This window comes from Nerophis ophidion, linkage group LG24, assembly GCF_033978795.1.
Source record: "Nerophis ophidion isolate RoL-2023_Sa linkage group LG24, RoL_Noph_v1.0, whole genome shotgun sequence".
Lineage (NCBI taxonomy): Eukaryota > Metazoa > Chordata > Actinopteri > Syngnathiformes > Syngnathidae > Nerophis > Nerophis ophidion.
In genome coordinates this window covers 9,157,909-9,182,908 of record NC_084634.1, presented here as the reverse complement: position 1 = coordinate 9,182,908, position 25,000 = coordinate 9,157,909, and the positions used below count along the sequence as shown (strand labels likewise).

Genomic DNA, 25,000 nt, shown 5'->3' with positions numbered 1-25,000 from the left:
GTGCACTTATAGCTTGTTTTAAAATTTCTTTGACAATCTTGCACTTTCTGTTTTGGAAATGACATGAATAACTGTTTAATAAATACAGTTTTTCGTAAATTGACTTAGTGGACTTTGTCCCTCTCTGCATGAAAGTTTAAAACGAGCATATATCCATCCATCCATTTTCTACCGCTTATTCCCTTCGGGGATGCGGGGGGGGGGGGGGGGGGGGGGCGCTGGTGCCTATCTCAGGTTCAATCGGGCGGAAGGCGGCGTACACCCTGGACAAGTCGCCACCTCATCGCAGGGCCATGAGCACATATTCATGCAGTATTAAGAAGAATGTTTTAATGTAGACACATAGAATCATCATACTGCTGTCATTATATGTGTCAAGTGTTCATTCAAGGCTAAGGTGAAATATCGAGATACATATCGTGTATTGTGATACGGCCTAAAAATATCGAGATATTAATAAAAGGCCGTATCGCTTGTTGTGTGTACAATTGATAACATTTTTTTGCAAAATTGGTGCAGACGGCACCGTTCGAATGAGCTTTTTTTTGTGTCTACTCCCGGATGTGGCCATGGAAACACCCATTTCCCCGTACGTTCGTGTCATAATGCACACGTCTCTAATATGCAACAGCCCTTCTGCAACCTCGCTGCACAATCTGTAGACGACCGAAACTATTTTATTTATTTTTGCTGTAAAGTACATGAACATTGATATACACGTGAAGTGCACATACATGTAGGAATGATATCAAATTAACAATACAGGAGGTGAAAGGTCGGGGGAAGCCACTTAAAAGCCGTGAAAAAGCGTTTAGTTGCCGAGAGGAGGCGTGTGGAGAGACCGTCATGTTGCACTCGACACCGCGAGGCCGCTCACTTTGTGAAGAAGTTTATATAATCGGCTCCAACGCTCCTCTGCCCGGCAACGAGGACGACTCTTTTTTTAGCCGCCTTGTGATTGCTTAGGATTTTTTTTTTTTTTACTCTGGGCTTTTACTCATGTGATTGAATCCCAACATTGATCATGCATCAAGGCAGAGTAATCATCCAGTTTATTTGAAGCCTTTTACCTTAAGTTACATGGAAAGCGGCACAGGTTGTCATTTAGTCTGTGATCAAATTTCACATCAAAATACGCGCCGGCGGGACTTTAAATCCAACTCTTAATCAGTTTTGAACAAATACACGACGCACAGTATTTGCAAGTAAAACATGAATTGCGAATGATGTTGACTTAAATATTGTTTGATGATGCAAAAATGTATTATCAAGCAATCAAACCGTTTTTAAATAGAAATAAATACTAATAATAAGGATTTCAAAGCAAGTTACCCATCAAATTGTTGCCATGTAAAATTAGCAATTGATTTGGGACGGTATAGCTCTGTTGGTAGAGCGGCAGTGCCAGCAACTTGAAGGTTGCAGGTTCGATTCCCGTTCCCGCCATCCTAGTCACTGCCGTTGTGTCCCTGGGCAAGGCACTTTACCCACCTGCTCCCAGTGCCACCCGCACTGGTTTAAATGTAAAAATTTGATATTGGGTTTCACTATGTAAAGCGCTTTGAGTCACTAGAGAAAAAGCGCTATATAAAATATAATTCACTTCACTTCATGGTCAAAATTGAGAAATTGACTGTGGTTTTTACAGCATTTTTCTGTAATAAAGTGGTGCAGTTTTTTAGTAATACAATTGATTTGCGGTAAAAAAAAAAAAAAAAAATGGCAGCCCAGGTGCCAAAATGTTACTGTAAAAAATGCATTTTTTTGTATTTACTGTAAAAAACGAAAACAAATGTACATTTTACAGTAAAATTCTGGCAACTGAGCTGCCTTTTTTAACCATAAAAACAGCAGTACTGTTTTTTTTTTTCCATTTACAGTAACATACACTAAATGACCGAAATTATTGCAACTTACCATATTTTTTTTTACATTTTAGTTTTGAAAAAAAACCTGCTAATAAAATGCATGAAACAATTGAAAAACATTGGCAGCTCGGGTTAAAACAACAATGAATCAAGATTTTTTTTTTTTTTACAAGTTATTAAGTGCACCATGATAAAAGCTGCACCCTCTAAATTTTCTTGATTTTTCCACATATAAGCCACACCGGACTCTAAGCCGCATAGAAATAGTTAGTTCACTTAGTTTATTATTATTTTATTATTTTTAAATATGTTGTGAAATGAGTTATTTTCACAGAAAGATTCTTTAAGTGTTTATTTACATACCTTAATTGTTTCCAAACGCCGTCTCTAACAAGGCAGTAAAATGGCTGATCAAACAAAACAGAAGTCATCATCATAGACCCAATAGAAGTTTAACAGACCCAATAACTCCACGGTGATGTTTTGGGGAATTTACGGAATTGAAGCAATACAAGAAGAATGCCGTTGTTAGTTAATAATACTAACACAGACACTCGTAAACGTGTGATATTAGCTAATGCTAACGACGCTAGCGTCATTGCATTCCGATTGCACGGACATCACACATGGGACGAATTGTTTTAGTTACATTGTAAAACTTACCAACGTTGCTTGGAGTGATGAATGAAGAATCCTTTCGAGTAGAAATGGCAATTCTACTTCCGGTTGAAAGCTCAGTCTAAACAGAATGCCATAGCACAAACAATAACACACCTTTTCAGAGTATTTGCTTGTTTGTTGTTGTTGTTTTTTTAACAATCTTTTTTTACGTGAGCCCGCATCATGTATAAAATATGACCAAGCTAGCCTGACATAAGCTATCATTCGTCAATTAACAAAATATTCGACTCTGCAGTGTATGCCTGCTAAATTAGCTAAAAGAAAAAGCTATCATGCTAAAATGCTAACTGTAACATGTTTCAAGTACCAAAACATATTATGAACGCTAAAGAGCCAAAGCCGAACTGAAATGCTAACAGTTAGCATCAGGTAACAAAAAATATGAGCAAAATTAGTAAAAAAAAATTTAAAAAAGCTAGAATGCTAACATTACTTGGTTAACATGCTAAATGAGCATTCGTGAAATAACAAAATATATGACACTGAGGTACATAAATTACCTTCTAGATTATCTAAAAAGCTAGCATGCTAAAATGGTAACTGTATTATGCGTCAAGTACCAAAACAATATTACTCGATGCGTGCCTGGAAAATGTGTTTAAAATGCTAGCATGCTAATGTTAGGATACATCAAGTATAAAATATGACCAAGCTAATATTATATAAGCTATTATTTGTCAATTAACAAAATATTTGACGCTGAGGTCTATATATGCTAAATTAGCTTAAAAAATCTAGCATGCTAAAATGCTAACTGTAACATGGTTTCAAGTACCAAAACATATTAACTTGGTGCATGCCTGAAAAACGTGTTTAAAATGCTAGCACACTGATGTTAGCATGCATCAAGTATGAAATATGACCAAGCTAGCTCGATATAAGCTATCATTTTTCAATTAACAAAATATTCAACGCTGAGGTCTATACCTGCTAACTTAGCTTTAAAAAAAAGTTAGCATGCTAAAATTGTAACTGTAACATGCATCAAGTACCAAAACATATTACTCGGCTTGTGCCTGAAAAATGTGTTTAAAATGCTATCATTTGTCAATTAACAAAATATTCGACTCTGCAGCGTATGCCAGCCCATTTAGCTTAAAAAAAATAATAATCTAGCATGCTAGAATGCTAACTGTAACATGCGTCAAGTACCAAAACATATTGCTCGGCGCATGCCTGAAAAATGTGTTTAAAATGCTATCATTTGTGCATTAACAAAATATTTGGCGCTGCAATGTTTTCTTGCTAAATTAGCTATACATAAAAAAAAATCTAGCATTCTAAAATGCTAACTGTAACACACGTCAAGTACCAAAACATATTACTCAGCGCATGCCTGAAAAATGTGTTTAAAATGCTAGCATTTGTCAATGAACAAAATATTCGACTTTGCAGTGTATGCCCGCAAAATTACCCTAAAAAAAATCGAGCATACTAAAATGCTAACTGTAACACACGTCAAGTACCAAAACATATTACTCGGCGCATGCCTGAAAAATGTATTTAAAATGCTATCATTTGTCAATTAACAAAATATTTGACGCTGTAGTGCTTTCTTGCTAAATTAGCTATATAAAAAAAAATCTAGCATGCTAAAATGCTAACTGTAACACGCGTCAAGTACACAAACATATTATTCTGCGCGTGCCTAAAAAATGTGTTTAAAATGCTATCATTTTTCAATTAACAAAATGTTCGACTTTGCAGTTTGTGCCTGCTAAATTACCCTAAAAAAAAAGCTAGCATGCTAAAATGCTAATTGTAACATACGTCAAGTACCAAAACATATTACTCGGCGCATGCCTAAAAAATGTGTTTAAAATGCTATCATTTGTCAATAAGCAAAATATTTGACGCTGCAATGTTTTCTTGCTAAATTAGCTATATATATAAAAAAAATCTAGCATGCTAAAATGCTAACTGTAACACACGTCAAGTGCCAAAACATATTACTCAGCGCATGCCTGAATAATGTGTTTAAAATGCTATCATTTGTCAATTAACAAAATATTTGACTTTGCTGTGTATGCCTGCTAAATTACCCTAAAAAAAAGATAGCATACTAACATGCTAACTGTAACATGCGTCAAGTACCAAAACATATTACTCGGCGCATGCCTGAAAAATGTGTTTAAAATGCTATCATTTGTCAATAAGCAAAATATTTGACGCTGCAATGTTTTCTTGCTAAATTAGCTATATATATAAAAAAAATCTAGCATGCTAAAATGCTAACTGTAACACACGTCAAGTGCCAAAACATATTACTCAGCGCATGCCTGAAAAATGTGTTTAAAATGCTATCATTTGTCAATTAACAAAATATTTGACTTTGCTGTGTATGCCTGCTAAATTACCCTAAAAAAAAGATAGCATACTAAAATGCTAACTGTAACATGCGTCAAGTACCAAAACATATTACTCGGCGCATGCCTGAAAAATGTGTTTAAAATGCTATCATTTGTCAATTAACAAAATATTTGACTTTGCAGTGTGTGCCTGCTAAATTACCATTAAAAAAAAATCTAGCATGCTAAAATGCTAACTGTAACATGCGTCAAGTACCAAAACATATTACTCGGCGCATGCCTGAAAAACGTGTTTAAAATGCTATCATTTGTCAATTAACAAAATATTTGGCGCTGCATTGTTTTCTTGCTAAATTAGCTATGTATAAAAAAAAAATCTACCATGCTAAAATGCTAACTGTAACACGCGTCAAGTACCAAAACATATTACTCGGCGCGTGCCTGAAAAATGTGTTTAAAATGCTATCATTTGTCAATTAACAAAATATTCGACTTTGCAGTGTATGCCTGCTAAGTTATCCTAAAAAAAGCTAGCATACTAAAATGCTAACTGTAACATGCGTCAAGTACCAAAACATATTACTCGGCGCATGCCTGAAAAATGTGTTTAAAATGCTATCATTTGTCAATTAACAAAATATTTGACTTTGCAGTGTGTGCCTGCTAAATTACCATTAAAAAAAAATCTAGCATGCTAAAATGCTAACTGTAACACACGTCAAGTACCAAAACATATTACTCAGCGCATGCCTGAAAAATGTGTTTAAAATGCTAGCATTTGTCAATGAACAAAATATTCGACTTTGCAGTGTATGCCCGCAAAATTACCCTAAAAAAAATCGAGCATACTAAAATGCTAACTGTAACACACGTCAAGTACCAAAACATATTACTCGGCGCATGCCTGAAAAATGTATTTAAAATGCTATCATTTGTCAATTAACAAAATATTTGACGCTGTAGTGCTTTCTTGCTAAATTAGCTATATAAAAAAAAATCTAGCATGCTAAAATGCTAACTGTAACACGCGTCAAGTACACAAACATATTATTCTGCGCGTGCCTAAAAAATGTGTTTAAAATGCTATCATTTTTCAATTAACAAAATGTTCGACTTTGCAGTTTGTGCCTGCTAAATTACCCTAAAAAAAAAGCTAGCATGCTAAAATGCTAATTGTAACATACGTCAAGTACCAAAACATATTACTCGGCGCATGCCTAAAAAATGTGTTTAAAATGCTATCATTTGTCAATAAGCAAAATATTTGACGCTGCAATGTTTTCTTGCTAAATTAGCTATATATATAAAAAAAATCTAGCATGCTAAAATGCTAACTGTAACACACGTCAAGTGCCAAAACATATTACTCAGCGCATGCCTGAATAATGTGTTTAAAATGCTATCATTTGTCAATTAACAAAATATTTGACTTTGCTGTGTATGCCTGCTAAATTACCCTAAAAAAAAGATAGCATACTAACATGCTAACTGTAACATGCGTCAAGTACCAAAACATATTACTCGGCGCATGCCTGAAAAATGTGTTTAAAATGCTATCATTTGTCAATAAGCAAAATATTTGACGCTGCAATGTTTTCTTGCTAAATTAGCTATATATATAAAAAAAATCTAGCATGCTAAAATGCTAACTGTAACACACGTCAAGTGCCAAAACATATTACTCAGCGCATGCCTGAAAAATGTGTTTAAAATGCTATCATTTGTCAATTAACAAAATATTTGACTTTGCTGTGTATGCCTGCTAAATTACCCTAAAAAAAAGATAGCATACTAAAATGCTAACTGTAACATGCGTCAAGTACCAAAACATATTACTCGGCGCATGCCTGAAAAATGTGTTTAAAATGCTATCATTTGTCAATTAACAAAATATTTGACTTTGCAGTGTGTGCCTGCTAAATTACCATTAAAAAAAAATCTAGCATGCTAAAATGCTAACTGTAACATGCGTCAAGTACCAAAACATATTACTCGGCGCATGCCTGAAAAACGTGTTTAAAATGCTATCATTTGTCAATTAACAAAATATTTGGCGCTGCATTGTTTTCTTGCTAAATTAGCTATGTATAAAAAAAAAATCTACCATGCTAAAATGCTAACTGTAACACGCGTCAAGTACCAAAACATATTACTCGGCGCGTGCCTGAAAAATGTGTTTAAAATGCTATCATTTGTCAATTAACAAAATATTCGACTTTGCAGTGTATGCCTGCTAAGTTATCCTAAAAAAAGCTAGCATACTAAAATGCTAACTGTAACATGCGTCAAGTACCAAAACATATTACTCGGCGCATGCCTGAAAAATGTGTTTAAAATGCTATCATTTGTCAATTAACAAAATATTTGACTTTGCAGTGTGTGCCTGCTAAATTACCATTAAAAAAAAATCTAGCATGCTAAAATGCTAACTGTAACATGCGTCAAGTACCAAAACATATTACTCGGCGCATGCCTGAAAAACGTGTTTAAAATGCTATCATTTGTCAATTAACAAAATATTTGGCGCTGCATTGTTTTCTTGCTAAATTAGCTATATATAAAAAAAAAATCTACCATGCTAAAATGCTAACTGTAACACGCGTCAAGTACCAAAACATATTACTCGGCGCGTGCCTGAAAAATGTGTTTAAAATGCTATCATTTGTCAATTAACAAAATATTCGACTTTGCAGTGTATGCCTGCTAAGTTATCCTAAAAAAAGCTAGCATACTAAAATGCTAACTGTAACATGCGTCAAGTACCAAAACATATTACTCGGGGCATGCCTGAAAAACGTGTTTAAAATGCTATCATTTGTCAACTAACAAAATATTTGGCGCTGCAATGTTTTCTTTCTAAATTAGCTATATATAAAAAAAAAATCTAGCATGCTAAAATGCTAACTGTAACACGCGTCAAGTACCAAAACATATTACTCGGCGCGTGCCTGAAAAATGTGTTTAAAATGCTATCATTTGTCAATTAACAAAATATTCGACTTTGCAGTGTATGCCTGCTAAGTTATCCTAAAAAAAAGCTAGCCTTCTAAAATGCTAACTGTAACGTGTCAAACCAAAATATGTGTCTGTCAGTGAAGAAAAATCCACACAAGCCGCAGGGTTCATAGCGCAGGAAAAAAAAGTAACGGCTATAGTCCTGCAATTTGCATCCAATTGCGACACATGAACTGAGAGTGCTAACTGCCAGGCGCTAAAAAGGTTCTAACTGGTAGTTAAAACACAAAACAATCTAAATAATAATAAATATAATGGATACCAATCCATTTGTCCCTGGGGAAGAAGGTGAGGGGTCTCTTCCTATGTCGGCCTTCCTCGCCTCGTACTATGTCCTCGGACTCGGACTCTGGAAATCCTGAAATGGCGATTCACTGAGCAGGAAAACTGCAAATGTGTTGGCGCTATCACACCTCCTCGCTGCGCCTCAGCTATATTTTCCCATTTTGTTCCCTTTTCCGCCTCCTCGTTGTTTTCATCTCGCACATTCTTGTGGGATGATTAACACCCATGCGAGCTAGCACCGAGCCAAGTTCGAGGATCGGCAAACGGCGGCCTGTTTGATCCCGTTTGATGACGTTTGTGTGTAAATGTTGAAGTGAAATGCTAACAGTTAGCATCAGTGAGCAAAATGAGTTAAAAAAACAAAACGAGCATGCTAAGTTAGCATTAGTGAAATACCAAAATATATGACACTGAAGTAAATAAATGACCTGTTAAATTATCTAAAAAAAAGCTAGCATGCAAAGATGCTAACTGTAATGTGCGGCAAGTACCAATATATATTATTTTGAGGTGTGTGCCTGAAGAATGTTTTTATAAGCTATAGCTAGAATGCTAAGGTTATTTGACGCTGAGGTGAATACCTGCTAAATTAGCTTAAAAAAAGCTAGCATGTTAATGTTAGCATGCTAAAATACTAACTGTAACATGCATCAAGTACCAAAATATATTACTCTGAGGTATGTACATGAAAAATTAGCTTATGTAAAAAAGTATCATTTGTCAATAACAAAATATTTGATGCTGAGTTGTATACCTTTTAAATTAGCTAAAAAATAAAAAAAGAAGCTAGCATGTTGCTGTTAGCATGTTAAAATATTGACTGCGACATGTGTCAAATACCAACATACATTACTCTGAGGTGTGTGCCTGAAAAATGTGTTTAAAATGCTAGCATGCTATTGTTAGCATGCATCAGGTATCATATATAACTAAGCTAGCCTGCTAAAAGGTGTCATTCTACGACTAACAAAATACTTGACGCTAAGGTTTATACCTGCCAAACTATCTAAAAAATAAAAAAAAGCGAGCATGCTACTGTTAGCATGTTAAAAATGCTAACTGCAACATGTGTCAAATATATTGCTGAGGTGAGTGCCTGAAAAATGCTATCAGGCTATTTTTAGCATGCATCAGGTATCACATATGACTAAGCTAGCATGCTAAAAGGTATCATTCTACGATTAACAATACATTTCACATTGAGTCGTTTACCTACTAAGTTTGCTAAAAAAAAAGCTAGCATTTTAATATTAGCTTGCTAAAATGCTAACTGTAACATGCATCAAGTACCAAAACCTATTACTCTGAGGTGTGTACCTTAAAGATTTGCTTGAAATGCAAACTTCAGCCTGCATGAAGTGTAAAGTATGTCAATGCTAACATGCTAAAAGATATCATTTGTCAATTAAAAGATTTGACACGGAAGTCTATACCTACTAAATCAGCTAAAAAAAAAGCCTGCCCGCTAATTTTAGCATGTTAAAATGCTAACTGCAACATGTGTCGGACTCCAACATACAGTATATTACTGTGAGTTGTGTTCCTGAAAAATGTGTTTAAAATGCTAGCATGCTAATGTTAGCATGCATCAAGTATAAAATTTGACAAAGTCAGCAGGCTGAAAGGTGTCATTCTACGAATAACAATACATTTGACGCCGAGGTGTTTACCTACTAAGTTAGCTCTTCAAAAAGCTAGCATTTTAATGTTAGCATGTTAAAATGCTAACTGTAACATGCATCAAGTACCAAAACATATTACGCTGAGGTGTGTACCTTAAAAATGTGCTTAAAATGCAAACATCAGCCTGCATCAAGTGTAAAGTATGTCAATGCTAACATGCTAAAATATATCATTTGTCAATTAACAAAAGATTTGACACGGAGGTTTATACCTGCTAAATTAGCTTAAAAAAAGCTAGCATGTTGCACATAACTGTACATCAAGTATAAAATATGACCAAGCTAGCATGATAGAAGCTATCATTTGTCAATTAACAAAATATTTGACTCTGCAGTGTATGCATGCTCAATTAGCTATATGAAAAAAAGCTAGCATGCTAAAACGCTAAGTGTAGCATTGTAACTGTAACATTGACACATGTTGCACAAAACTGCAAGATGTGTCAAATACCAACATATATTACTCGGAGGTGTAAGCCTGAAAAATGGGTTTAAAATGCTAGCATGCTATTGTTAGCATGCATCATGTATCACATATGACTAAGCTAGCATGCTAAAAGTTATCATTCTACGATTAACAATACATTTGACGCTGAGGTGTTAGCTCTTCAAAAAGCTGGCATGTTAAGGTTGGCGTGCTAAACTGCTAACTGTAACATGCGTCAAGTACCAAAATATATTACTCTGAGATGTGTACCTGGAAAAAAAAAATCTTAAAATGCAAACTTGAGCATGCACCAAGTGTAAAGTATGTCATTGCTAACATGCTAAAAGATATGTGTCAATTAACAAAAGATTTGACACGGAGGTTTATACCTGCTAAATTAACAAAAAAACAAACAAAAAAAAGCTGGCATATTAAAATGCTAACTGCAATATGTGTCAAATACCAACATATATAACTCGGAGGTGTGTGCCTGAAAAATGTGTGTAAAATGCTATTGTTAGCACGCATCAGGTATCACATATTGCTAAGTTAGCATGCTGAGGTGTATGCCTGCTAAATTAGCTAAAAAAATGTTTAAAAAGCTAGCACGCTAATATTATCATGTTAAAATGCTAACTGCAACATGTGTCAAATACCAAAATATATTATCGGAGGTGTGTGCCTGAAAAATGTGTTTAAGATGCTATTGTTAGCATGCTGAGGTGTATGCCTGCTAAATTAGCTAAAAAAAATGTTTAAATAGCTAGCACGCTAATATTAGCATGTTAAAATGCTAACTGCAAAATGTGTCAAACACCAACATATATTACTCGGTGTGTGCCTGAAAAATGTGTGTAAAATGCTATTGTTAGCACGCATCAGGTATCACATATTAATAAGTTAGCATGCTGAGGTGTATGCCTGCTAAATTAGCTAAAAAAAATTTTTAAAAAGCTAGCCTGCTAATATTATCATGTTAAAATGCTAACTGCAACATGTGTCAAATACCAACATATATTAGTCAGAGGTGTGGGCCTGAAAAATGTGTGTAAAATGCTATTGTTAGCACGCATCAGGTATCACATATTACTAAGTTAGCATGCTGAGGTGTATGCCTGCTAAATTGGCTAACAAAATTTAAAAAAAAGCTAGCACGCTAATATTAGCATGTTAAAATGCTAACTGCAACATGTGTCAAATACCAACATATATTATCGGAGGTGTGTGCCTGAAAAATGTGTGTAAAATGCTATTGTTAGCACGCAACAGGTATCACATATTGCTAAGTTAGCATGCTGAGGTGTATGCCTGCTAAATTAGCTAAACAAAATTAGAAAAAAGCTAGCACGCTAATATTAGCATGTTAAAATGCAAACTGCAACATGTGTCAAATACCAACATATATTACTCGGAGGTGTGTGCCTGAAGAATGTGTTCAAAATGCTATTGTTAGCACGCATCAGGTATCACATATTACTAAGTTAGCATGCTGAGGTGTATGTCTGCTAAATTGGTTAAACAAAATAAAAAAATAGCTAGGACGCTAATATTAGCATGTTAAAATGCTAACTGCAAAATGTGTCAAATACCAACATATATTACTCGGAGGTGTGTGCCTGAAAAATGTGTGTAAAATGCTATTGTTAGCATGCATCAGGTATCACATATTAATAAGTTAGCATGCCGAGGTGTATGCCTGCTAATTTAGCTAAACAAAATTAAAAATAGCTAGCATACTACTATTAGCATTTTAAAATGCTAACTGCAACATGTGTCAAATACCAACATATATTACTCGGAGGTGTGTGCCTGAAAAATGTGTTTAAAATGCTATTGTTAGCACGCATCAGGTATCACATATTACTAAGTTAGCATGCTGATGTGTATGCCTGCTAAATTAGCTAAACAAAATTTTAAAAAAGCTAGCACGCTAATATTAGCATGTTAAAATGCTAACTGCAACATGTGTCAAATACCAACATATATTATCGGAGGTGTGTGCCTGAAAAATGTGTGTAAAATGCTATTGTTAGCATGCATCAGGTATAACATATTACTAAGTTAGCATGCCGAGGTGTATGCCTGCTAAATTAGCTAAACAAAATTAAAAATAGCTAGCATGCTACTATTAGCATGTTAAAATGCTAACTGCAACATGTGTCAAATACCAATATATATTACTCGGAGGTGTGTGCCTGAAAAATGTGTTTAAAATGCTATTGTTAGCATGCATCAGGTATCACATATTAATAAATTAGCATGCTGAGGGGTATGCCTGCTAAATTAGCTAAACAAAATTAAAAATAGCTAGCATGCTAATATTAGCATGTTAAAATGCAAACTGCAACATGTGTCAAATACCAACATATATTACTCAGAGGTGTGTGCCTGAAAAATGTGTTTAAAATGCTATTGTTAGCATGCATCAGGTATCACATATTACTAAGTTAGCATGCCGAGGTGTATGCCTGCTAAATGGGCTAAACAAAATTAAAAAATAGCTAGCACGCTAATATTAGCATGTTAAAATGCAACATGTGTCAAAAAGCAACATATATTACTCGGAGGTGTGTGCCTGAAAAATGTGTTTAAAATGCTATTGTTGGCATGCATCAGGTATCACATATTACTAAGTTAGCATGCTGAGGTGTATGCCTGCTAAATTAGCTAAACAAAATTAAAAAAAAGCTAGCACGCTAATATTAGCATGTTAAAATGCTAACTGCAACATGTGTCAAATACCAACATATATTAATCGGAGGTTTGTGCCTGAATGTGTTTAAAATGCTATTGTTAGCACGCATCAGGTATAACATAGTACAAAGTTAGCATGCCGAGGCGTATGCCTGCTAAATTAGCTAAACAAAATTAAAAATAGCTAGCATGCTAATATTAGCATGTTAAAATGCTAACTGCAACATGTGTCAAATACCAACATATATTACTCGGAGGTGTGTGCCTGAAAAATGTGTGTAAAATGCTATTGTTAGCACGCATCAGGTATCACATATTAATACATTATCATGCTGAGTTGTATGCCTGCTAAATTAGCTAAACAAAATTAAAAATAGCTAGCATGCTACTATTAGCATGTTAAAATGCTAACTGCAACATGTGTCAAATACCAACATATATTAGTCAGAGGTGTGTGCCTGAAAAATGTGTGTAAAATGCTATTGTTAGCACGCGTCAGGTATCACATATTACTAAGTTAGCATGCCGAGGTGTATGCCTGCTAAATGGGCTAAACAAAATTAAAAATAGCTAGCATGCTATTATTAGCATGTTAAAATGCTAACTGCAACATGTGTCAAATACCAACATATATTACTTGGGGGGGTGCCTGAAAAATGTGTTTAAAATGCTATTGTTAGCACGCAACAGGTATCACATATTACTAAGTTAGCATGCTGAGGTGTATGCCTGCTAAATTAGCTAAATTTTTTTTTTAAAAGCTAGCACGCTAATATTAGCATGTTAAAATGCTAACTGCAACATGTGTCAAATACCAACATATATTACTCGGAGGTGTGTGCCTGAAAAATGTGTGTAAAATGCTATTGTTAGCACGCATCAGGTATCACATATTACTAAGTTAGCATGCTGAGGTGTATGCCTGCTAAATTAGCTAAACAAAATTAAAAATAGCTAGCATGCTACTATTAGCATGTTAAAATGCTAACTGCAACATGTGTCAAATACCAACATATATTACTCGGAGGTGTGTGCCTGAAAAATGTGTTTAAAATGCTATTGTTAGCACGCATCAGGTATCACATATTGCTAAGTTAGCATGCTGAGGTGTATGCCTGCTAAATTAGCTAAAAAAAAAAGCTAGCACGCTAATATTAGCATGTTAAAATGCTAACTGCAACATGTGTCAAACACCAACATATATTACTCGGACACCCCTGAGTCCTAAGACCTGTCCATGTGTTCCCAGACGACGAGCTGCTGATCGGGCGCAGCGTCCACAAAGGAATGCTCAATCCCGGCGAGGAGAAGCAGACCTTGGAGTTCCAAAGCCCGAGCGCCGGCATGGAATTCAGCATCCGTGTGCGCTGCGACGAGCATTACTACGGCAGCAAGTGCAACAAGGTGTGCCGACCCCGGGACGACTACTTCGGACACTACGTGTGCGACCAGCTGGGCAACCAAGGCTGCATGGAGGGCTGGACCGGCCCGGACTGCAAGACCGGTGAGACCCTTTGTCTACGTAGCCAGGCAGATACAGTTTTTACACTAAACCCCCAGTTGTCTTTGTCATGTAGCACCCAGACAGATACAGTTTTTAGTGGAGTCCATAGTGGATCTAACATAATAGTGAGAGTCCAGTCTATAGTGGATCTAACATAATAGTGAGAGTCCAGTCCATAGTGGATCTATCATAATAGTGAGAGTCCAGTCCATAGTGGATCTAACATAATAGTGGGAGTCCAGTCCATAGTGGATCTAGCATAATGTTGTGAGAGTTCAGTCCATAGTGGATCTAACATAATAGTGAGAGTCCAGTCCATAGTGGTTCTAACATAATAGTGGGAGTCCAGTCCATAGTGGATCTAACATGATAGTGAGAGTCCAGTCCATAGTGGATCTAGCATAATATTGTGAGAGTCTAGTCCATAAAGGTTCTAACATAATAGTGAGAGTCCAGTCCATAGTGGATCTAACATAATAGTGAGAGTCCAGTCCATAGTGGATCTAGCATAATATTGTTAGAGTCCAGTCCATAGTGGATCTAACATAATAGTGTGAGAGTCCAGTCCATAGTGGATCTAACATAATAGTGGGAGTCCAGTCCATAGTGGATCTAACATAATAGTGGGAGTCCAGTCCATAGTGGATCCATCATAATAGTGAGAGTCCAGTCCATAGTGGATCCAAAATAATAGTGAAAGTACAGTTCATAGAGGATCTGAAATAATAGTGAAAGTCCAGTCCATAGTGGATCTAGCATATTGTGAGAGTCCAGTCCATAGAGGATCTAACATAATAGTGGGAGTCCAATCCATAGTGGATCTAACATAATAGTGAGAATCCAGTCCATAGTGGATCTGACATAATAGTGAGAGTCCAGTCCATAGTGGATCCAAAATAATAGTGAGAGTACAGTTCATAGAGGATCTGAAATAATAGTGAGAGTCCAGTCAATAGTGGATTTAACATAATAGTGAGAGTCCAGTCCATAGTGGATCTAACATAATAGTGAGAGTCCAGTCCATAGTGGATCTAACATAATAGTGAGAGTCCAGTCCATAGTGGATCTAACATAATAGTGAGAGTCCAGTCCATAGTGGATCTAACAAAATAGTGAGAGTCCAGTCCATAGTGGATCTAACATAATAGTGAGAGTCCAGTCCATAGTGGATCTAGCATAATATTGTTAGAGTCCAGTCCACAGAGGATCTAACATAATAGTGTGAGAGTCCAGTCCATAGTGGATCTAACATAATAGTGGGAGTCCAGTCCATAGTGGATCTAACATAATAGTGGGAGTCCAGTCCATAGTGGATCCATCGTAATAGTGAGAGTCCAGTCTATAGGGGATCTAACATAATAGTGAGTGTCCAGTCCATAGTGGATTTAACATAATCGTGAGAGTCCAGTCCATAGTGGATCTAATATAATAGTGAGAGTCCAGTCCATAGTGGATCTAACATAATGGTGAGAGTCCAGTCCATAGTGGATCTAGCATAATATTGTGAGAGTCCAGTCCATAAAGGATCCATCATAATAGTGAGAGTCCAGTCTATAGGGGATCTAACATAATAGTGAGTGTCCAGTCCATAGTGGATTTAACATAATAGTGAGAGTCCAGTCCATAGTGGATCTAACATAATAGTGAGAGTCCAGTCCATAGTGGATCTAACATAATAGTGGGAGTCCAGTCCATAGTGGATCTAACATAATAGTGAGAATCCAGTCCATAGTGGATCTGACATAATAGTGAGAGTCCAGTCCATAGTGGATCCAAAATAATAGTGAGAGTACAGTTCATAGAGGATCTGAAATAATAGTGAGAGTCCAGTCCATAGTGGATCTAGCATAATATTGTGAGAGTCCAGTCCATAGAGGATCTAACATAATAATGAGAGTCCAGTCCATAGTGGATTTAACATAATAGTGAGAGTCCAGTCCATAGTGGATCTAACATAATAGTGAGAGTCCAGTCCACTATGTGGATCTAACATAATAGTGAGAGTCCAGTCTTTAGTGATCCAACATAATAGTGGGAGTCCAGTCCATAGTGGATCTAACATAATATTGTCATATCCACATATATTACTCGGAGGTGTGTGCCTGAAAATAATAGTGAGAGTCCAGTCCATAGTGGATCGAGCATTATATTGTGAAAGTACAGTCCATAGTGGATCTAACATAATAGTGAGAGTCCAGTCCATAGTGGATCTAACATAATAGTGAGAGTCCAGTCCATAGTGGATCGAGCATTATATTGTGAAAGTCCAGTCCATAGTGGATCTAACATAATAGTGAGAGTCCAGTCCATAGTGGATCTAACATAATAGTGAGAGTCCAGTCCATAGTGGATCTAACATAATGGTGAGAGTCCAGTCCATAGTGGATCTAGCATAATATTGTGAGAGTCCAGTCCATAAAGGATCCATCATAATAGTGAGAGTCCAGTCTATAGGGGATCTAACATAATAGTGAGTGTCCAGTCCATAGTGGATTTAACATAATAGTGAGAGTCCAGTCCATAGTGGATCTGACATAATAGTGAAAGTCCAGTCTTTAGTGATCCAACATAATAGTGGGAGTCCAGTCCATAGTGGATCTAACATAATAGTGTGAGAGTCAAGTCCATAGTGGATCTAACATACTATTGTCATATCCACATATATTACTCGGAGGTGTGTGCCTGAAAATAATAGTGAGAGTCCAGTCCATAGTGGATCGAGCATTATATTGTGAAAGTCCAGTCCATAGTGGATCTAACGTAATAGTGAGAGTTCAGTCCATAGTGGATCTAACATAATAGTGAGAGTCCAGTCCATAGTGGATCTGACATAATAGTGAAAGTCCAGTCTTTAGTGATCCAACATGATAGTGGGAGTCCAGTCCATAGTGGATCCAACATAATAGTGAAAGTCCAGTCTTTAGTGATCCAACATAATAGTGGGAGTCCAGTCCATAGTGGATCTAGCATAATATTGTGAGAGTCCAGTCCATAGAGGATCTAACATAATAATGAGAGTCCAGTCCATAGTGGATTTAACATAATAGTGAGAGTCCAGTCCATAGTGGATCTAACATAATAGTGAGAGTCCAGTCCACTATGTGGATCTAACATAATAGTGAGAGTCCAGTCTTTAGTGATCCAACATAATAGTGGGAGTCCAGTCCATAGTGGATCTAACATAATATTGTCATATCCACATATATTACTCGGAGGTGTGTGCCTGAAAATAATAGTGAGAGTCCAGTCCATAGTGGATCGAGCATTATATTGTGAAAGTACAGTCCATAGTGGATCTAACATAATAGTGAGAGTCCAGTCCATAGTGGATCTAACATAATAGTGAGAGTCCAGTCCATAGTGGATCGAGCATTATATTGTGAAAGTCCAGTCCATAGTGGATCTAACATAATAGTGAGAGTCCAGTCCATAGTGGATCTAACATAATAGTGAGAGTCCAGTCCATAGTGGATCTAACATAATGGTGAGAGTCCAGTCCATAGTGGATCTAGCATAATATTGTGAGAGTCCAGTCCATAAAGGATCCATCATAATAGTGAGAGTCCAGTCTATAGGGGATCTAACATAATAGTGAGTGTCCAGTCCATAGTGGATTTAACATAATAGTGAGAGTCCAGTCCATAGTGGATCTGACATAATAGTGAAAGTCCAGTCTTTAGTGATCCAACATAATAGTGGGAGTCCAGTCCATAGTGGATCTAACATAATAGTGTGAGAGTCAAGTCCATAGTGGATCTAACATACTATTGTCATATCCACATATATTACTCGGAGGTGTGTGCCTGAAAATAATAGTGAGAGTCCAGTCCATAGTGGATCGAGCATTATATTGTGAAAGTCCAGTCCATAGTGGATCTAACGTAATAGTGAGAGTTCAGTCCATAGTGGATCTAACATAATAGTGAGAGTCCAGTCCATAGTGGATCTGACATAATAGTGAAAGTCCAGTCTTTAGTGATCCAACATGATAGTGGGAGTCCAGTCCATAGTGGATCCAACATAATAGTGAAAGTCCAGTCTTTAGTGATCCAACATAATAGTGGGAGTCCAGTCCATAGTGGATCTAACATAATATTGTCATATCCACATATATTACTCGGAGGTGTGTGCCTGAAAATAATAGTGAAAGTCCAGTCCATAGTGGATCTAACATAATAGTGAGTGTCCAGTCCATAGTGGATTTAACATAATCGTGAGAGTCCAGTCTATAGTGGATCTAACATAATAGTGTGAGAGTCAAGTCCATAGTGGATCTAACATAATAGTGAGAGTCCAGTCCATAGTGGATCTGACATAATAGTGAAAGTCCAGTCTTTAGTGATCCAACACAATAGTGAGAGTCCAGTCCATAGTGGATCTAACATAATAGTGGGAGTCAAGTCCATAGTGGATCCATCATAATAGTGAGAGTCCAGTCTATAGTGGATTTAACATAATCGTGAGAGTCCAGTCCATAGTGGATCTAACATAATAGTGAGAGTCCAGTCCATAGTGGATCTGACATAATAGTGAGAGTCCAGTCCATAGTGGATCTGACATAATAGTGAGAGTCCAGTCCATAGTGGATCTGACATAATAGTGAGAGTCCAGTCCATAGTGGATCTAACATAATAGTGAGAGTCCAGTCCATAGTGGATCTAACATAATAGTGAGAGTCCAGTCCATAGTGGATTTAACATAATAGTGAGAGTCCAGTCCATAGTGGATCTAACATAATAGTGAGAGTCCAGTCCACAAAGGATCTAACATAATAGTGAGAGTCCAGTCCATAGTGGATCTAACATAATAGTGAGAGTCCAGTCCATAGTGGATCTAACATAATAGTGAGAGTCCAGTCCATAGTGGATCTAGCATAATGTTGTGAGAGTTCAGTCCATAGAGGGTTTAACATAATAGTGAGAGTCCAGTCCATAGTGGTTCTAACATAATAGTGGGAGTCCAGTCCATAGTGGATCCAACATAATAGTGAGAGTCCAGTCCATAGTGGATCTAACATAATGGTGAGAGTCCAGTCCATAGTGGATCTAACATAATAGTGAGAGTCCAGTCCATAGTGGATCTAACATAATAGTGAGAGTCCAGTCCATAGTGGATCTAACATAATAGTGGGAGTCCAGTCCATAGTGGATCCAACATAATAGTGAGAGTCCAGTCCATAGTGGATCTAACATAATAGTGAAAGTCCAGTCCATAGTGGATCTAACATAATAGAGTCCAGTCCATAGTGGATCTAGCATAATAGTGAGAGTCCAGTCCATAGTAGGGCCAGCAGGAGACCATCCCGACTGGAGACGAGTCAGCCGCGCAGAGACGTCCCCGACCAATGCACAGGCGGGCGGTTCACCCCGATCTAGGGATTGATATGACAGGAATCTTCAGATTGTTTGCAGATACAATTTTTAAACTAAACCCCCAGTGGTGTTTGTCATGTAGCACCCAGGCAGTTAAGGTTTTGTTGGATATGAGGTTAAACATTATTTAAATACTTCTTCTTCTTGTACAAAACCCCAAAACCAGTGAAGTTGGTACGTTTGTGTAAATGGTAAATAAAAAACTAAATACCATGTTTAGCAAATCCTTTTCTACCTATTTTCAATTAAATAGACTGCAAAGACAAGATATATAACGTTCGAACTGGTAAATGGTGTTATTTTTTTGCAAATATTAGCTTATTGGGAATCTGATGCCTGCGACATGTTTTTAAAAAAGCTGCCACACGTGGCAAAAAAGACTGAGAACTTTGAGGAATGCTCATCATACACTTATGTGGAACGTCCCACATGTGAACAGGCTAATTGGGAACAGGTGGGTGCCAGGATTGGGTCTAAAAGTCAGCTTCCATGAAATGCTCAGTCATTCACAAACAAGGATGGGCCGAGGGTCACCACTTTGTGAACAATTGTCCAACAGTTTAAGAACCACATTTCTCAACCAGCTATTGCAAGAAATTTTGGGATTTCACCATCTACGGTCCGTAATATCATCAAAAGGTTCAGAGAATCTTGTAAGCGATGATATTACGGACCTTCGATCCCTAAGGCGGAAAATCGGTGCGTAAAGGATATCACCACATGGGCTCAGGAACACTGTCAGTAACTACAGTTGGTCGCTACATCTGTAAGTGCAAGTTAAAACTCGTACTATGTAAAGCCAAAGCCATTTATCAGCAACACCCGGAAACGCCGCCGCCTTCGCTGGGCCTGAGCTTATCCAAGACGGACTGATGCAAAGTGGAAAAGTGTTCTGTGTTCTGATGAGTCCACATTTTAAATTGTTTTTGGAAACTGTGGACGTCGTGTCCTACGGACCGAAGAGGAAAAGAACCATCCGGCTTGTTCTAGGCGCAAAGTTGAAAAGCCAGCCTCTGTGATGGTATGGGGGTGTATTAGTGCCCAAGGCATGGGTAACTTACACATCTGTGAAGGCATCATTAATACTGAAAGGTCTATACAGGTCTTGGAGCAACATTATCATGGACGCCCCTACTTATTTCAGAAAGACAATGCCAAGTCACTTGTTACAACAGCGTGGCTTCATAGTAAAAGAGTGCACGTACTAGACTGGCCTGCGTGTAGTCCAGACCTGTCTTCCATGGAAAATGTGTGGCGCATTATGAAGCGTAAAATACGACAACAAGACCTCGGACCGTTGAACAACTTAAGCTGTACATCAAGCAAGAATGGGAAAGAATTCCACTTTCAAAGCTTCAACAAATAGTTTCCTCAGTTCCCAAACGTTTATTGAGTGTTGTTAAAAGAAAAGGTGATGTAACATAGTGGTGAACATGCCCTTTCCCAACTTTTTTTTGCAATGTGTTGCTGCCATTACATTCTAAATGAATGATTGTTTGAAAATAAATATTGCGTTTCTCAGTTCGAACATGAAATATCTTGTCTCTGCAGTCTATTCTATTGGATATACTGTATATAAACATATATGTCTGTATATGTTTTTGTGTATAGGTGTATGTATATGTGTGTATATGTATATACGTGTATCTGTGAAAATAAATATATGTATATATATATATATATATATATATATATATATATATATTTATATATATATACACGTATATGTGAGTATCGATTTTTGTGTATAGGTGTATGTATTTGTGTTTATATGTATGTATATATATATATATATATATATATATATATATATATATATATATATATATATATATACATATATATATATATATATATATAAATATATCCATCCATTTCCTACCGCTTATTCCCTTTTGGGGTCGCAGGGGGTGCTGAATATATATATATATATATATATATATATATATATATATATATATCCATTTTCTACCACTGTTCCCTTTTTGGGTTCATATATGTATATTTGTGCGTGTATATGTGTGTGTGTATGTATGTGTATATATATACATACATATATATACATATACATATATACATACACATATATATATATATATATACATACATATATATATACATACATACATACATATATATATATATGTATATACATACATACATATATACATATATATATATATATATATATATATATATATATATATATATATATATATATATATATATATATATATATATATATATATATATATATATATATACAGTGGGGCAAAACAATATTTAGTCAGCCACCGATTGTGCAAGTTCTCCCACTTGAAATGATGACAGAGGTCTGTCATTTTCATCATAGGTACACTTCAACTGTGAGAGACAGAATGTGAAAAAAATCCAGGAATTCAGATTGTAGGAATTTTAAATAATTTATTTGTGAATTATGGTGGAAAGTAAGTATTTGGTCACTTCAAACACGGAAGATATCTGGTTCTCACAGACCTGTAACTTCTTCTTTAAGAAACTCTTCTGTCCTCCACTCGTTACCTGTATTAATGGACCCTGTTTGAACTCGTTATCTGTATAAAAGACACCTGTCCACAGCCTCAAACAGTCAGACTCCAAACTCCACTATGGCCAAGACCAAAGAGCTGTTTAAGGACACCAGGAAAATAATTGTAGACCTGCACCAGACTGGGAAGAGTGAATCTACAATAGGCAAGCAGCTTGGTGGGAAAAAATCAACTCTGGGAGCAATTATCAGAAAATGGAAGACTGATAATCTCCCTCGATCTGGGGTTCCACGCGAGATCTCATCCCGTAGTGTCAAAATAATCGTGAGAACGGTGAGCAAAAATCCCAGAACCACACGGGGGGACCTGGTGAATAACCTGCAGAGAGCTGGGACAAAAGTAACAAAGGTTACCATCAGTAACTCACTACGCCGACAGGAATCAAATCCTGCAGTGCCAGACGTGTCCCCTTGCTTAAGCCAGTGCATGTCCAGGCCCGTCTGAAGTTTGCCAGAGAGCACTTGGTCAGATGAAACCAAAATAGAACTTTTTGGTATAAACTCAACTCGTCGTGTTTGGAGGAAGAAAAATACTGAGTTGCATCCCAAGAACACCACACCTACTGTGAAGCATGGGGGTGGAAACATCATGCTTTGGGGCTGTTTTTCTGCTAAGGGGACAGGACGATTGATCCGTGTTAAGGAAAGAATGAATGGGGCCATGTATCGTGAGATTTTGAGCTTTGAATGGTTGACCAAATACTTATTTTCCACCATTATTTACAAACAAATTCTTTAAAATTCCTACAATGTAAATTCCTGGATTTTTTTTTTTCACATTCTGTCTCTCACAGTTGAAGTGTACCTATGATGAAAATTACAGACCTCTGTCATCATTTTAAGTGGGAGAACTTGCACAATCGCTGGCTGACTAAATAGTTTTTTGCCCCACTGCACATATATATATATATATATATATATATATATATATATATGTACGTCATGTTGTTGAGGTGAAGAAGACAAGAATGGCGTCACACGCACTCACAGCGTCTTTCTTTCCTCCCCTCCCAGCCATCTGCAAGCCGGGATGCAGCCTCATGCACGCCACGTGCGACGTCCCCGGCGAGTGCACGTGAGTTGGCCCCGTCTTTGTCCACTTGTCAGCGTGGTAAAATATGAGCCTGTTTGCATGGAGCGCTTCATGAGGATAACAGGAGGGGTCGGGCCACTACACGGGGGGGGGGGGGCGCGGGGGTGTTGTTGATAACATAACAAGCTTCATTCCTCCGTCACCCCCACCTAGCTCTCAGCTCCACTCTCATCTAGAAGCCATTGTTTCTACTTCCTGTTCCAAAGGTGCCCCCCTCCCCAGGCGTCCCGAAGCCCACATTACGTCTTCCTATCTGCCTCGGCCTTGTTATGACTGGCACCCGCCCGCTGGGAAGTGCGGATTCCAACCCCGGCGAGCGGCTGACGACAAGAATGCGGCTAGAAGCCACGTAAACACATGGTGTCACGTTCCACGCCAGGAAGCGCATCCGAAGTCGAAGAGCGAACATTGTCCGTGCCCGCTTTTGCAGAATTAAAAAGTAAACATTTCCATTTCAGAATTGAAGAAAAGTTCCGTCAAAAGTTCTGATGGCGTGATGAGGAATTCTGGTTCTATTAATTAATGGTAGACATTTTAAAGAGTCAGTCGTTGGAGGCGTGTTACCTCAGACTTCAGTCAATCATCCATCCATCTTCTTCCGCTTATCCGGGGCTGGGTTTCGGGGGCAGCAGCCTAAGCAGGGAAGCCCAGACTTCCCTTTCCCCCCAGCCACTTCGTCCAGCTCTTCCCGCGGGGGTCCCGAGGCCAACCGGGAGAGATAGTCCTCCCAGCATGTCCTGGGTCTTCCCCGTGGCCTCCTACCGGTCGGGAGGCGTTTGTGTGGCAAGATGCCCAAACCACCTCCTCTGGCTCCTAATCAATCAACTAATGTTTATCTATATAGCTCTAAATCACAAGTGTCTCAAAGGGCTGCACATTGAATGACCGTGAGCTTCGATCCTTCAGACGGCACTGTACCAAAAAACCGACATCAATTTCTAAAGGATATCACCACATGGGCTCAGGGATTTCATCATCTACGGCCCGTAATATCATCAAAAGGTTCAGAGAATCTTGTAAGCGATGATATTACGGACCTTCGATCCCTAAGGCGGAAAATCGGTGTGTAAAGGATATCACCACATGGGCTCAGGAACACTTCAGAAAACCACTGACACTAAATAAAGTTTGTCGCAACATCTGCAAGTACGAGTTAAAGCTCCGCTATGCAAAGCGAAAGCCATTTATCAACAACATCCAGAAACGCCGCCGGCTTCTCTGGGCCCGAGATCATCTAAGATGGACTGATGCAAAGTGGAAAAGGGTTTTTTGTGCTATCTATCTATCTATCTATCTATCTATCTATCTATCTATCTATCTATCTATCTATCTATCTATCTATCTATCTATCTATCTATCTATCTATCTATCTATCTATCTATCTATCTATCTATCTATCTATCTATCTATCTATCTATCTATCTATCTATCTATCTATCTATCTATCTATCTATCTATCTATCTATCTATCTATCTATCTATCTATCTATCTATCTATCTATCT

General features: G+C 37.3%; 1 protein-coding gene across 4 annotated transcripts in view; it reads left to right on the top strand.

Annotated features, from left to right (window-relative positions):
- The window catches only part of LOC133542262 (protein jagged-2-like), a 181,938-nt gene that overhangs the window by 72,431 nt on the left and 84,507 nt on the right, over positions 1-25,000 (top strand). For all 4 annotated transcript variants that reach the window (XM_061886211.1, XM_061886214.1, XM_061886213.1 and 1 more), the window contains exons 4-5: positions 14,211-14,465; positions 23,418-23,478. In XM_061886211.1, coding sequence (XP_061742195.1) covers positions 14,211-14,465; positions 23,418-23,478 — 316 coding nt within the window. The remainder of the gene's footprint in view (positions 1-14,210; positions 14,466-23,417; positions 23,479-25,000) is intronic.